The sequence below is a fragment of the Eumetopias jubatus genome, unplaced genomic scaffold (genome assembly GCF_037043125.1).
Source record: "Eumetopias jubatus isolate StellerSeaLion01/CBP00866 unplaced genomic scaffold, mEumJub1_p1.0 scaffold_4, whole genome shotgun sequence".
NCBI classification, from domain to species: Eukaryota; Metazoa; Chordata; class Mammalia; order Carnivora; family Otariidae; genus Eumetopias; species Eumetopias jubatus.
In genome coordinates, this window is record NW_028274810.1 from 117,479,993 (window position 1) to 117,495,263 (window position 15,271).

A 15,271-nucleotide genomic window follows, 5' to 3' on the forward strand; every position below is an offset into this window, starting at 1 on the left:
GAAGCTAAAAATAGAGCCACCCTACGATCCAGCAATCACGCTGTTGGGTATTTGCCCAAAGAATACAAAAACACTAATTCAAACATGCACCCCTATGTGTATTGCAGCATTATTTACAATAGCCAAAATATGGCAACAGCCCGTGCCCATCGATAGATGAATAAAGAAGATATGGTCTGTACATACAGTGGAATACTTCTCAGCCATAAAGAGAATTAAATCTTGCCATTTGCAACGACATGGGTGGAGCTAGAGAGTATAATGCTAAGCGAAATAAATCAGGCAGAGGAAGACAAATACTATATAATTTCACTCATATGTAAATTTAAGAAACAAAACGAAAGGGGGAATAAAAGAAAGAGAAAAAAAAAGTGCAGAGTCTAAATTCTAGAGGACAAACTGATGGTTATTTAAGGGGAAGTGGGTGGGCTAATGGGGGAAATAGGGGCTGGAGATTAGGAGTCCATTGTCCTGATGACCACCGGGTGATGTACGGAAATGTTGAATCACCATATTGTACACCTGAAATTAATATCACACTGTATGTTAACTGCACTGGAATTAAAATTAAAAACTTTAAGAAAGCGACAGAGGAAGTAAAAGAATCATTGGTGAAGCACGGGGGAGTGAGAGAGCCAAAAACGGTAGGAGGAAGGAAGACCCTGTCTCCCACACACATCTGGCTTCTGTGGTGAGACTAGTCATTTGGTCTGTGTGTCTGAGATCAAGTGCCTATCTTAAGAGTAAATTGAAAAGTACGGAGGACCAAAGAGCATTTTCCCCTTCCCCAGTTAAGGAGGGCTCCTTGATGCTCTTAGCTTTATCAATTAAGGGTTCTTTTCCAGTTTCAGAAAGTAAATTCCCTGAGGTTGCTGGTGCTTTGAATTCCTGGAGGTGTGAGAAAATGCGGAGCTCTGCCAGGCATTTGCTGTCCCCTGCTGGCTAAAGCCTGGTTCTGCACACTCTGCTGCGGGGAGTCAGGTTGCAACTGCGTTTCATGATTCCCTTCGCCGGCTCTAAAATCATAGACTGTAAAAGCTGAAAGAAACTCGGATCTCCAGCCCCACTCTCTTCCCTAAGCTTTAGACTTGAATTTTGATCAACCTGCAGGATATTTCCACTTGAACCTCAAACTCAACAGGTCCACAACATAGTTAAGACAGTATGTTTTAATTAATACCCAAAGCAAGCGAATGATTACAAAATGATAATGGGTTATGATCAGCACTGGAATAGAAATGCAGTGGGGTGCTCTGTGACCCCAGCAGAGAGGTCACACTGGAGAACACAGAGAGAGCAGCCAAGGTCATGGAAGTCTCCGGAGGCAAAGCATGACTTGTGCTGTTTAAGGCTCTTAAGGAGAATGGAGGGTGGGGGGAGATTGGGAGGAGCGGGCAGAGAAGAGCATCGAGACAGGCACAAATAGGCTCAGAGAGTTGGAGGAAATGCTGTCATTCAGGATGGCTGGCCTGGGAGTGGGGAAACAACGGAAGCTAAGGTTGTGAGGATGGCAAGTCCAGATCATCAAAGGCCCGCATCCCTTGCTAAAGGAGAAGATTGAACTGGGTTCTGTGTCCATAAACTTTCGCACTCTCTGCATGGGTGCATGTCGTTCACAATGCCTCGGGGGCCATACTCCAGGTCAACACACAAAATTGAGGAATGTCCTGGATAAACTGAGACATAGCAGTCAACTCTTGCTAAGCCTCCAATATACTTCCAACCCCTTGGCCACAACCTCTTGGAGGCTCTCAGTCTTGTACCCTGAAAGCGTGGGGTGAACACTCGGATCATAACTTCTGTAATTATCTGTCTTCCACTGCACTAGGAGTTCCTTGAAAACAAGGGCTAGATTTTATTCATGTTTGTATCCTTAAAACCAGTGCTGTGCCTGGGACACAGGAAGCACTCAATACATTGATATTAAATCGGAATAAAGTAATAGCTAACATTTAATGAAGGCACTCTTCTAGGAACCTGACACAGACTATATCATTGAATAATGGAGGTCATGGGTACTTTTATTGGGTTCGTTTTCTAGATAAGGAAGCCAAGACACCAAGAGGTCGTGTAACTTGCCCAAGATGACACAGCATAAGAGGCAGAAGGGGATTCTAATCTAGGGCTTATTACCAGAGCCTCTGAAGGAATAAAATCCAGTCTTGACAGAACTGGAGTGTGGATTTGCAGAATAATCCAAGAGCCCGTTCCCCAGGGCATGCTGGGGAACCAGCCAGTGATGAATGTGTGAATGGGACAGCACCAGGCATCATTTGCATGATCCTGTACAGTTGACCAAACCACTCCCCATCCATTGTCTGTTGTGGTCCTCACAATAGCCATGATCTCCAGGTGGATCCATTATTCCCATTCTATGAACGTGATCATTGAGGTCCCGAAGGTCAATGAGCTACTCAAGATCACATAGAAAGTACTAGAGCCTCCCTTTGAGCCTGTGTCTTTGGACTCCACACTCTGGTCTTTTTAACTGACAACACAATTATCCAGATGGTAATGAATCCTTCTGATGAATTTTTTTTATCTCTAAAATGGGAGTTCATGTCTACCCTGGGAGGTGGGTGTAAGGATGAGCTGATAGATGTAAAGTAGTGAGGGGTAAGTGCTCACTAACGGGTGGTGTGGGAGTTGATGTTGTTACCATCATCATCATCACCTGAGAAGATTTGGGGTTCGGGGTAGGCAGATTCCAGGCATGGGTCCCGAGCCATAAACTGAAGCAAAATGGCCCCAGAGGAGGGAGTTGAAAATCTGGTTTAGGTTCCTAGGCAAGGTTGCAAATATAGATTCAGGTCTGCAGATCAGAAGGCTTATTGATCATAAAATAGGATCAAGATCACCAAGGGTCAGAGCCAGGATTGGGTCCCCAGGCAAGACCAGGAGCAGACATTTTCAAACCTTACATTGCGGTCCTTATCATCATGGCATGAGAAAGCTTTCTGTTTGGCTGGACTGTGAGTTCATGAGGACAAATCCAGCTTATTCATTATGGAATTCCAGCTCTGTGTCCCCAGTGCCTGCCATATAAAAATTGAAGGAATGAATGAATGATCGAGTAAATGAATGCACCAGTGGGTCCCCACTTACCCAAGCAAGCCCACAACACGTGGATTGGAACCCAGCAGGGTGGGGAGCCAGATCACAGAGAGCAGAAGAACCTGGAGTATGTAGTACCAAGTCTCACCCATGGACCCTAGGGAGCCTGGTGCTGAGCACTGAACCAGAGACTCTCCGCCAAGAGGGCGGGAGAGCCATCTTTCTTTGCTGATATGGTGAAGCATGCGGACACATGAACACACATGCACTACAAGCTCTCCCTCTCCCCACCCTCCCCGCCAACTGAATTTACGTAGATGATAATCTCAAAGGATTATTTGAAGTTTGCCCCTGCCTGAGACAGGGGCATGAACCAGATGACCTCTCCGTGACTTTTCCAGGAGCAGCATTCTGCATCCTTCTCTGTGTCGGGTCCTGTTCTTTCTAGTAGGAAGAACATTTTGCAATTTCAGAAACAATTCTGAAGGCTTCAGATGAAAGAGGTCGTTTCCTTTAGTAACCAGGGATTCTAAAAAGAGTAATACTAAGCCTTTATAAGAACGTTATAAGAATGTTTCATATGTTTGAAACCCATTGTCCTATACGTGCAGGACACACTGTGCATTCATTTATATTCCTGTTGCTTTACCAAAGCTTGTGGGAACTTTTCATCTGAAAGGTGTCTGCAGCCCCCCAGCTCATTCCATTAACTAGCTGGTTAAGTAAAAGTATGCACATTGCTTACCCTTCCTCGGATCTGTTTTCTTTAGCTGTAATAATAATTCCTACCTGCCCCATCGGTTTGTGATGAGGTTACGTGGTAAAATGGATCAAGCACATGCCAACGTCTCAGGGAAGTTGTCGCTTCAGCCTGGTTGACACCATCCTCTGGAGCTAGCTGGGACTAGATGCTTCCTCCTTCCTTCCCTCCAGGTTCCTCATTGTCCTGGGATGCTTGATTCTGGCCGTGCTGACCACGTTCAGGGAGTACGAGACTGTTTCGGGAGACTGGCTGCTATTACTGGTGAGACTGTGCACCGCCCCCCGGGGGGGCGATTCCGGGGTAGATGCCTCTGGTTGGACTCTCACAGTTGAGAGCAAGGAGGCTGCCCTTGGGCACAACTGGTTTTGGCTTCCTGGCCAAGTCCAGTCCCAAGAGAAAGCAATGACTGGATCAGTTGGGCAGGTCTGCATGGGCACAGGTGGAAGGGAATGGTATTTGTTATTCTAGACTAGAGACAAGGGGGCACAAACAGGGTCAAAGCGAAAACCAAGGCACATTAGTTATATGATAAATGGCGGCTTCTCAATCCTCCAAAAGTTAACACAAAGGCATGCTCTGTTCTAAAACCTGCCTCTGCTTTTTCTCCTTAAAACCCTGAGGATCTCTGACTCTCCTCAAGGCCAAGTACCAAATCCCATTTCTACGTTAAACTCCACATCCTTGCTCCTGGGACCTCTGTCTGTTTTATCTCTCTGTTTACTCATCTACACAGGCAAGGGGTGCCAGCCCCCCAATTAGGGTCTACAAAATAGCAGGACCTTCACCTCGCACTGAGCATGCCATCCATGATGCCAGATTCAGGGGATTCCTTCCGATGGCAGGTGTTTCCTGTTCACACAGTCTCACACTAAGATCTTAGCAGGTGAATCCTGAGAAGCCATTTAGCTCCAGGAACTAGGTTTCAGGGATTATCACGGAGCAGCAACTACCCAAGGGCCCTAGGAGGTCACCAAAGAGGGGCAGAGGTGTCTGACCAAAAAGAGAGGCAGGAGGCAAGGAGGAAACCCAAGGTCCAGGGAGACAGCACAGCCTGATTAGCTGCCTGGGAGTCCCTCTTTGCACACATCCTAGTCTGGAGGAATTTGTGTACCTACTCCTTGCCTTGGTTTCTCAAAACATAAAATGAGAATAATATCATAAGACACTTGAAGCAGAGCCTGGCCCAGGAGCCGTGCTTAGTAACCATTGGCCGTAAGTAGCAATTCCCAGGGCCAGGCACTGGTTGGGATTAGCAGACTGTGTTTCATTGATAACTTCTCTTTTCAGTTTAACTGCACTTAGAGGCTTTCCGTACATGAAAATAGACTTTTTTTTTTTTTTTAAGGATCCATTGGAACCAAAACAGAGAGGAAAAAACAAGGACTCCCTTTGCAAGGCTGCTCTTAGGGACAGTTAGCACATTAGCATGGACATGGGGGCTGTCCAGAAGTGCACGGAGGTGATAACGTGTTCTTCTCCCCCCTCCACCACCAAAACAGCAACAGCAATGGAAACCCCGCTCTTCAGAACCTCAGAGCAGAAATCTCTACTCCCAGACAACTGGGTCCCAGTTGATTCGTGTCTCTCCATATGTTCTTAATGCAGGAAACATTTGCTATTTTCATCTTTGGAGCCGAGTTTGCTTTGAGGATCTGGGCTGCCGGATGTTGCTGCCGCTATAAAGGCTGGCGGGGAAGGCTCAAGTTTGCCAGGAAGCCCCTGTGCATGCTCGGTAGGTAAGCCCTGACCCTGAGTCAGGGGGCGCCCCGCTCCCGCTGCTTCTGGTGCGCCATTTCCCCAAGGAAATGTGGCCTTATGGAAGCCGGCGCAGCCTCTGACCCTACCTCGATGATGAAGAGCCGCTCCAGTGTTCCGGACACAGAATTCCTTCTTCCGTGGCTTGCTCTCCTGATGGCTCTACAGGGCTGTGATTCTTAATGAGCGTGGTGCGGGGGGCACTCTTGGCATTTGGGCTACGAAGGAGCAGCTCACTGTAGGACGCTGAGCATCCCCAGTCCCTAGACTGGTAGCCTCCAGGCATTGTGACAACCAAAATTGCCTGCGCCCTTCCAGACGGGTGCTTGTGGGCATGGGAGGGGTGACACCACTGCTGGTTGAGAATTACTTCTGTGGGTCCACATTGTGCCCGTTTTACAGAGGGGGACACTGAGGTTCACGGTGCTGAGTCATTTCCTAGTCACACAGGTAGTAAGCCGCAGATTCCATCCTAACACCAGGTCTGGAAGAATCTAGCACCTGTGCCCTCCCTCCCTACCACGTTGCTGGGTGTTGACCCAGAAGTTGCTTTGGAAAGATGTCGCTGACACCCTTCCCTTTGGGTGCAGGCATTAGATAGCAGAGAAGGTGGACACTTTAACTTACCCCTGTTGGTGCAGCATGAACCCATATGTTTCCATCTGAAGATCCCACTAAAATCATAGAGTGACGGTGACGGGGAGGAGTTGGAACCTCAGATTCCTAGTGATGGTTAAAGTTACAGGATCACAGGGCCTTGAAAGGCTCTCCGAAGTCCAACACGCTGTCCCATCTGATAGTCACTTCCCCTTCACAGCAGCCTGCAAGTGGTCACCTGCTTGCCTATCTCCAGTTCCGGGGCGCTCACCACCTTTCAACGTATTTATTCCATCTGAAGTCCTCTGACTCTGTTCGGATATTTGAGTTCAGTCATTCTGTTCTTCCTCTCCACTCCAGCCGTGGAAAAGTGTGCTTAGTGGTTCCGGCTCTACTTTGTACCACAGGTCCTCAGCATTGTTCTTGCTCTTCTCTGAGCATGCTCACCGCCCTTTTAAAAAGTGACCCCCAGGACGGAGCACAGCCCTTTGGGTACGGATGGCCAGCCCAGGGAAGGAGCACTGGAGCCCTCCTCTGTCCTACGCGCTGCACTTCTCTCCGGGCAACCGGGGGGCCCTGCCTTGCTTGCAGGTTGCTTGGCACGTGACTATACCACCCGACTGCCGGCTGAACTCACTCTTCCTTCCTCCCTGCTTCGGAGGTTGGACACCTGAGGGTTTTGTGTATCCCTCGGAACGCTTAATGCAAGGAGAGGCTATGTGGGTGTGAGTGCACGAGTGCACACAATTTTGGAGGATTTTGTAGTGACTGATTTTCGTCATGTTTTTCAACCTTCTCTCTTTCTTTGTCCTCCTTCCCCGTCTGCCCCCGTCTCAGTCCATTCAGGCAACTCTAACAGTGCCACAGCCTGCAGGCCCATGAGCAAGAGAAATGCATTTCTCACAGTCCCGGAGGCCGGAAGTCCAAGATCAGGTGCCAGGCTCCGGTCAAGTCCCTTTTCTAGGTCACAGACTGCCCATTTCTTGGTCTGCTTGCTGTGTCCCCACGCCAGGAAAGGGGGCACGGAGCTCTCGGGGAACTCTGTTATGAAGGACCTGATCCCATTCGTGAGGGCTTCACCCTCATGACCTCATTACTTCCCAGAGGCCCCTCCTCCTAAGCCCATCCCACTGGGGGCCAGGACCTCAGCAGCTGAATTTTGGGAGGACGCAAACATTCAGCCCGTAGCAACCCCAGCTTGCCTTCCCCTTCTTCTTCTGTCTTCCTTTCGAGTCTTTTGCAAGGTGTTAAGTGGACTTCTTCTCCTTTGGAGAGTCCTATCCAGTGCTGACCAGAAGTCCTATGTGCCCGCACCTGTGTGCACGCATGCGTGTGTTGGCAGGGGGTGGGGGAGGTGACTTTATACCCAAATTCAGAGGTTCTCATCCAGTTCGAGAACATCCTAGTATTGTGTGGAGCCTGGACGCTTCCAGGAAAAGAGCATTCCCCGTGGAACAGTCTCCACTATTCCAAAAGGGGCTGATATCACCGAGCTCCGGATCGTGCTCCACTGCCACCTCCCCTGGAGAGCCGAGGCCAGCCTCCCCTGGAGAGCCGAGGCCGGCTCTCAGCATCACCATCCTGGCTGGCTTCCTTTCTGGGATGCCGGTGTTTTCTGCTCTCCTCCTCTCGACTTCTCCCATAACGTGGCCTTATGAGAATTGTTGCCTTTCTCTGCATGTTTGACATGAGGGTGGTCATCCGTCAGGAAACATCATGGCCTTCATATTCGAGGCAGCCCCAGACCCTGCCATTTCGGGTGTGAGTGCATCCATCTCACTCACTGGGCCAGAATCTCCCATTCTCTCTGAGCATCATAGACTCAACTCACATTTACCCCATATCCAGGTTTTGTTTCCTCTTGCTTTCTACAAGCATTAAAAGTGGGTAACTTTGCACAGATAAACTGAGAGGCCTGGCCAAGAATCGACATATTGGTATCCAGAGGTTTGACACTGAGCTTTTCCCCAGAGTTAGGCACATCTGGGAGACACCTTGAAAGGGCAGACATACCTAGGTGTGAATTGAGGGGCCTGTTCCAAGCAGGAAGACTGACACATACAGAGGTATGGAGGTCTGAGAGAGCCTTGTGCTCAGCAAACGGCACCAGATTCTGAAAGGCTCACAGGTCAGAGGGTTTTCAGGTGCTTGGACTTTACCCAGGGGATAAACATCTCTTCCAGTGTGTTCCTCAGAACCTGATGCTCTTGCAAAAAAAAAAAATAGTCCTATAGCCAAAATCTTTGGGGAAAGCTCTGCTTCGTGTGTTCATTGAGAGCCACGGTGTATATTAGCATATTGAAGGTTCTAGAAGTCCTACAGTAGCAAAATGAGCTTCATCAAATTTTCCCCAAATTTACTTGGCTACAGGGTCCCTTTTACTGTGGACCCCCTGCAGTGTGGTGGGGAGATGGTCGGCATGGGTGTTGGGGGCCACTGAAGGGAATAGGAACGGACCAGGGCTACTCCTCTGTCCTTGGCTCTTGGCTTCAGGAGCCAGCTTGGCCCGTGCAGAAGCCCCTCATCCCCTCCACTTCTCTGCTTTCAGTCACAGCTGTGGTGGACGTTTTCACAGCCCCTCTGGAGCCCAGTCTCCCACTTCGTGGGTGGGCTTCATGTTTTACTTTGGTCTAGCTCAGGGCCTTCCCTGAAGCTGAGGGAGACCACCAGGCCATGCAACTCAGAAGTGTGGGGCCATCAGCAACCCCAGGGGTGACCCTCCACCACCAGCGGACGGGAGCCAACGGACAGAGGTCCCAGCTCCCATCTTGCGGAGCGACCACCTTGGGAGGCTGCTTATAACTCCCCCCACCTTGCCCCTCTCCTTCCCTGTGTCCCTCTCCCCTCTCTCGTGCCTCCTGAGATGATCTCCCTGTGCATCGCCCACGGCCAAGGCCCTGACTTGGTGCTGCTTTTAGGAGAAACCTGCCTTCAACCACGTCTGAGCTTCAGGCTTCCCCTCCATGACCGGGGCATCTCCCTGACCCCTCCGGGCCCGCCAGTGACCCTGTCACCCTGGGGGACCTCGGGGAATCCCTTCCCTGGGATGGAGAATGAGGGCTGGAGCCTGACGGGCCCGCATCCAGTCCCCACTCAGCGATGCCCATCCGGCCCTGTAGCCTTGGGAAGACACCCAGGCTCAGGCTCTGGGTCCAGCGCCTGTGGTGGTTCCATTGCCTTCGCCTGACCTTCTTTTCCTTCTCCCTCGCCCCCCTCTCTGTCTTCGTTCCCAGACATCTTCGTGCTGATCGCCTCTGTGCCGGTGGTTGCCGTAGGAAACCAGGGCAATGTGCTGGCCACCTCCCTGCGCAGCCTGCGCTTCCTGCAGATCCTGCGCATGCTGCGGATGGACCGCAGGGGCGGCACGTGGAAGCTCCTGGGCTCGGCCATCTGCGCCCACAGCAAAGTAAGTGCCACGGAGAACCTTCTCCCCCACCTGTGACTTTTTCAGGGCATCCCCCTCCCTTACGGCGTCCCCAGAGGGTGGTCGCTCGGCCACCGCTGCTGAGGTTGATGAAGAGGAGGAAGGGCACCAGCAGGGGTGCCCAGCGAGCACGAGCAGGCAGAGCTGGGTTCAAGTCCTCAGCTCCCCCGAGTGCCGACGACTGTGGCCAAGTCACTCAGCTCCCCCTGAGCCTCGGTTTCCTGTTTCTAACCTCGAGAGAATAATGGCTCTGCCCCCAGGTGGTTGAGGGGGTCAGATGAGCCAACGTAAGGCGGCTCGGGTGGGAGGGAAAGGTTCCAGACTCACCCAGACTTGTGGGAGTCCAAACTCCGTTGGTGTGACGCTGGGGGTTTTCTGTAACCTCAGGGGGTCTTGGCTCCTGCATTTAGAAAATGCGGACGATAATGGGCTCACTCCCTAGAGTGAAAAGGCTTAGAACCTGCTTTATTTTTATGAGCCACCTCAACAGTCAAAACGAGGACCCTTCTGGCTGCTCGCACGAGAAGAGGTACGTTTGAGTGCCTGGTAAATAGTAGGCGCTCATTGATGGTAGTGTTTATTATTCCAGATATGCTTTTCTTCACAAATAGTACAAATACCTAAATAAAATGAAGTACAAATGAAAGGCACCCGGAGTCCTTCACCTCACAATGCCGCACGATTTAAACCGTGTGTGCTGCCTCTGACCCCAGACTCGGTGAGGTCAGAGCTTTCTTTCGAGGGTTTTCCACCTGACCTTCCACTCTTATCAGAGGATATGCTAGCAACACCCAGTCTTTCATCCATGGAGCTGAGCTGATTCATGGCTCCTGTAGAAATCAGGGCTGAAAATGGCTGGTTTCGGTTCTCATCCTGTATTCCCTCTGATCTGGAGTAGAAAACAGTTGCCTACCTACCAGGTAATTCCCGGGAAGAGGTATGTCCATGCCACCACCAGGCCCTACAACTGAGGTCAGGAGGGCAGAACTTCCAGACAAAATGACACCTCCGTGGTAGGAGACCAAAGGCAGAAAAGCGACTGCTGGTCAGGCTCTGCCTGTCATTCTTCCCCCTCACACGTCCTCCTGCTTAGCCTGGTGCTATTCCCGAGCTGCCCAGCGGCTGCCCAGCCAGCCTTCACTTCCGGGGCCGGCAGTGCGGTGAGGAGGTGAGCACACGCCTGGGTTGGAGTCCTGCTTTCCCATTTAGTAGCTACAAGAGCTTAGCCCAGTTCTTCCTCTAAGCCTGGTGAACGGGCACTTAGCCCTTTACTGCCTCATCCATTCATTCCAAACTTGTGGACTCTGGGCCATGTTCCATGATCGACTCCTCAGGGAGGTCCACGTGGCACAGGGTTAGAGTTTCAAAGTTAGGATAAGGCCAGGCTGTGCTACCGGAACAAAGAGGCCCCAGAGACTCTTGGCACAAAAAAAGGTCGATGTCTTCTCACTCACGTGCTGTCAGACGTGGGCCCTCATCTGTCTTGAAGATGAGGGTTGAGTCACTGAGGCAGCAAAAAGGGGCCAGGAGCACCCTGCAGAATGGACTTAAGGAGCAGTGAGGAGGTTGCTGCCGAAGTTCCCCCACACTGGCTCCACCCCAGCGCCCTAGCCCCCCGGCCCCGGTCCGACTTCCGGGCGGCTCAGGCATGTGCAGGATTCTGTGGGTATCAAGGAACAGCCACGGGCTCTGCCACAGAGCTACTGGCAAAAATGGTGTAAAGTCGGAATTACCTCGAATAGCCTTTTAAATGACTGCAAAGCACAGAACTGGGACACATTTTCACTCCTCGTTAATGACCATTATGCTACTTCTTAATAATCCAACACAACCAGTTTTCCTGTGCGCTCATGAACAGACAACAATTTCTGCAGCTAAGCACCTGATGAAACTTCTGCCTTGCATTCAGGGGACAGAGGGAATGAAAAAGCATAGGAATGCTAGAAACTGCACTCAACAAGGCGAGAGGCTCGTGCCCAGACGGCCACAGGCGAAGGACTTACCCAATTTGCCTTTGTCTTCCCCAAGCCTGGGCAGGGCAGACACTCGCCAAAGGGAGTGGCCGGCTGGATTGCCTGCACCATCAAAACTAACCTCTCTGAGCTATAAAGTGAATTCACACAAGTGTGTGTGACGCTGTGGGGGAAGCCAGACCTAAGCCGTGGGCACAGTAAGTGTTAGAGATTTCGAGAAAGCTTACTCAGGAAATAGTGAAAGTGTAAGGGAACTAGAGCTGAACTCGATCTCATGGAGCAAGGGAAAACTTTCGTAATGGAGGTGACTCGCACCTCAAGAGGACCCACTGCTCTTCGGGTCATCTCACGGGGAAAGGCAGTGCAGGGACAGAGGCCAATGTGAGCAAAGGCACGGAGGGAGGCAGGAAGCAAGCCCAAGATTCTACGGACCCAGAGGTCGGCTGCCTGGCCACTGAGGGTCAGATAGATAAAGTATATTGATAAGAACAGCTTTGTTCGCTGGGATGACCTAGGAGGAGCGTCAGGCCTCGTCTCCAGACTGTGTTTGCCAATAACCTTGACTTTGTTCTGCCCAACCTACCATGCTGAACTTTGAAATTGGAATAGAATGAGAGAAACAGAAGGAGCCTTAGGGATTGTCGGGGTCAGGGTGTTTGAAACCTCAGTGATCTTTGCCATGTCCCTGCAACCATCCTGACTAGTCCTTAGTAATAGTATTCTCTAAATCAACTCGCTTTTGTGCACCTACTCACATATCCTAGTCTATCATGTGATAATATCCACGAAATAAAAGATGTTATGCTCATTTTAATTTATGCTGATTTTTAATATCGTTTAAATCAGTATGTGACTCTTTAACATAAAAACTGCCTGCCTTCCTTCCATGGGGAGTACACGGGTCACTTTCAAGAACTGTGATCCAGTCCCTTCATTTTGAAAATAAACTGAAGCTGGGGAGGGGGTTCATTTGCCCAGGGTCACAGAGGTCACAGTGGCCGGACTGGGTTCGCTGTGCCACGCTGGCTCCCCCTGCTGTCGGTTTCCCGATAGTGCTGAGCTTTATCCTGGATCTGCTCAGCTCTGCTTGGAATCAAGTCTCCTGAGTCCTGTGCCTTGACTCAGAGACTGATGCCCATTTCACCTGCCTTCCTGCCTCCCTGTGAAGCCTCTTGAGTTGTGATATCAAGGTCACCCGAAGACAGAAATCTTCCTCTCCTCGAGCCATACCCTCATTCTGTTAATGATGGAAATAAGGACCATATTATTATCACAAAGACAAGAAACGACTAGTCTTGGTGAGGATGTGGATAAAAGGGAACCCCGTGCTCTGTTGGTGGGAATGTAAATTATTGCAGCCACTGTGGAAAACAGTAGGGAGATTCCTCAGAAATTGAAACCAAAATAAAATAAAATAAAATAAATAAAACATTGAAACCAGAAATACCGTATGATCCAGTAATTCCAATACTGGGTTGCAAAGAAAACAGAAACACTAACTCAAAAAGACACATGCACTCCTATGTTTATTGCAGCATTATATACAGTAGCCAAGATACAGAGGCTAGCTAAGTGCCTATCGATAGACAAATGGATAAGGAAATATGGTGTGCATACACAATGGAATATTACACAGGCATAAAAAGGACAAGATCCTGCCATTTGTGAGAACATGGATGGACCTCTTATGGATATTATGGGGTAGATATTATTATGGATAGATATTATGCTAAATGAAATCAGTCAGACAGAAATGCAAATAGCATATGATTTCACTCATCAGTGGAATCGAGAAACAACAACCAACAAATGAACAAACAAACAAAAAACAGAAACAGACCTATAAATACAGAGAACAAGCTAATGGTTCCCAGAGGGAAGGGGGTGAAGGGTTGGACAAAATGGGTGAAAGGGAGTGGGAAATACATGTTTCCAGTTATGGAATGAGTAAGTTATGGGAATAAAAGACGCAGCAGAAAGAATACGGTCCATGCTATGACATTGTACGGGGACAGATGGTGGCTACACTTGTTGTGAGCACAGCATAATGTGTAAATTTGTTGAATCACTATGTTGTCCACCTGAAACTAATGTAACGTTGTGTGTCAGCTATTCTCAAATTAAGAAAAAAAAGAAGAAGAAGAAGAAGAAGAAGAAGGTAAGCCTCAGAGGTAAGGTAAGGCTCAGAGGTGAATAACTTGCCCACAGTCATGGAGCTGGTAAACCTGGACCCCAACCCTGGTGCGTCTGCCTCCAGCATCCATCCGCAGACTTCCTAGTGACCACTTCCCTTGTCCACTGCTTGCTCTCCCAGGAGCTCATCACCGCCTGGTACATTGGGTTCCTGACGCTCATCCTTTCTTCATTTCTTGTCTACCTGGTTGAGAAAGATGTGCCGGAAGTTGATGCACAAGGAGAAGAGGTGAAGGAGGAATTTGAGACCTACGCAGATGCCCTTTGGTGGGGCCTGGTGAGTCACCGTCTTGAAGGCCCCCCAAGGGGACTGACTGTTGAGAGAGAGGTGGAGGGCATGGCAGGGGGAGGGCTCAGGTGGGCAGCTGCATATGTAGGCACAGGCCAGAGCTCCCTCTGCAGGGAATGCACCTGGAATGGGCTTTTCCTTAGTGCTTACAAGAAGTCAGGGCTAGGCACAGTCTGGTCTCATCATCACTCAGGAACCTTACTTCATTAGTTGTAGGCTGTTATCAGCTAAGCCACGCATGTGCAGACAGACACAGTAGCAGATGCACACACGTGCACTCAGACCTTCAAACACACCCAGAGACCCACAGCTCAATACCCACAGGAATACATGGTACTAAAGCTAGCATTTTTTTTTTTTTTAAGAGAGAGAGCATGAGCAGAGAGGCGCAGAGGGAGGAGAGAGAGAATCCTTAAGCAGACTCCCTACTGAGCACAGAGCCCAATGCAAGGCTCGATCTCACAACCCTGAGATCATGACCTGAGCTGAAATCAAGCGTAGGACGCTTAACCAACTGAGCCATCCAGGCGCCCCAAACTAGCATTTTTTGAAGGCTTACTCTGCTCCAGGGCATTGCTCTAAACACCTCACATTTATTAACATATTTTAAATTCAAAGAACTCCTATTTTTAGCCCCTTTTTTAAGACTGGGAAACTGAGGCAGGAAGTGGTTAAGTAAGTAATTAATCCAGGAAAGATCTCTGAGCCAGTTAGGGGTTGACCTGGGATTTGAACTCAGGCAGCTGGGCTCCAGAGGCCGCACACTGGACTGCTCTGCTCTCCTGTCCTGTGCACTCAGGTGCGTGCAGTAACCTACACTTGTAAACACACCAAGGGCTGTACAACATGCATCAGCACAGACACATGCCCAGGTGTGACACATGCACACAACACACATAAATACACTCATCAGCGTGCATGCATTGGAAACCTAGCGGTACACAAAATCACAAGTATGTAAATATGCCAAGAATGCACATGCACATGTTTGCAATGATTGAAAAATTTGTCAGCTGATCGACTCTATGTAGGAAATCCTTAACTTAGAAACCGGCGTGTTTAACTTAGAAACAAGGCGCCCGTATAATTACTTGGCACCTGGTACCTTTTCTCCCATGGGAAACATGTCCCCAGGCAGTACGAAAAACTTACAGGTGGAGCTTGGCTGATGTGTCCCTGACTTCCCTCACCCTGCAAAGGCCCACGTCTGACCTCTTCTCTCT

At 49.7% G+C, this 15,271-nt stretch overlaps 1 protein-coding gene across 1 annotated transcript in view; it reads left to right on the plus strand.

The window, feature by feature from the left end:
* Positions 1 to 15,271, plus strand: part of KCNQ3 (potassium voltage-gated channel subfamily Q member 3) — a 286,685-nt gene that overhangs the window by 235,438 nt on the left and 35,976 nt on the right. Inside the window, exons 2-5 of the mRNA XM_028105670.2 lie at positions 3,988 to 4,078; positions 5,423 to 5,549; positions 9,403 to 9,575; positions 13,881 to 14,036. Coding sequence (XP_027961471.1) covers positions 3,988 to 4,078; positions 5,423 to 5,549; positions 9,403 to 9,575; positions 13,881 to 14,036 — 547 coding nt within the window. The remainder of the gene's footprint in view (positions 1 to 3,987; positions 4,079 to 5,422; positions 5,550 to 9,402; positions 9,576 to 13,880; positions 14,037 to 15,271) is intronic.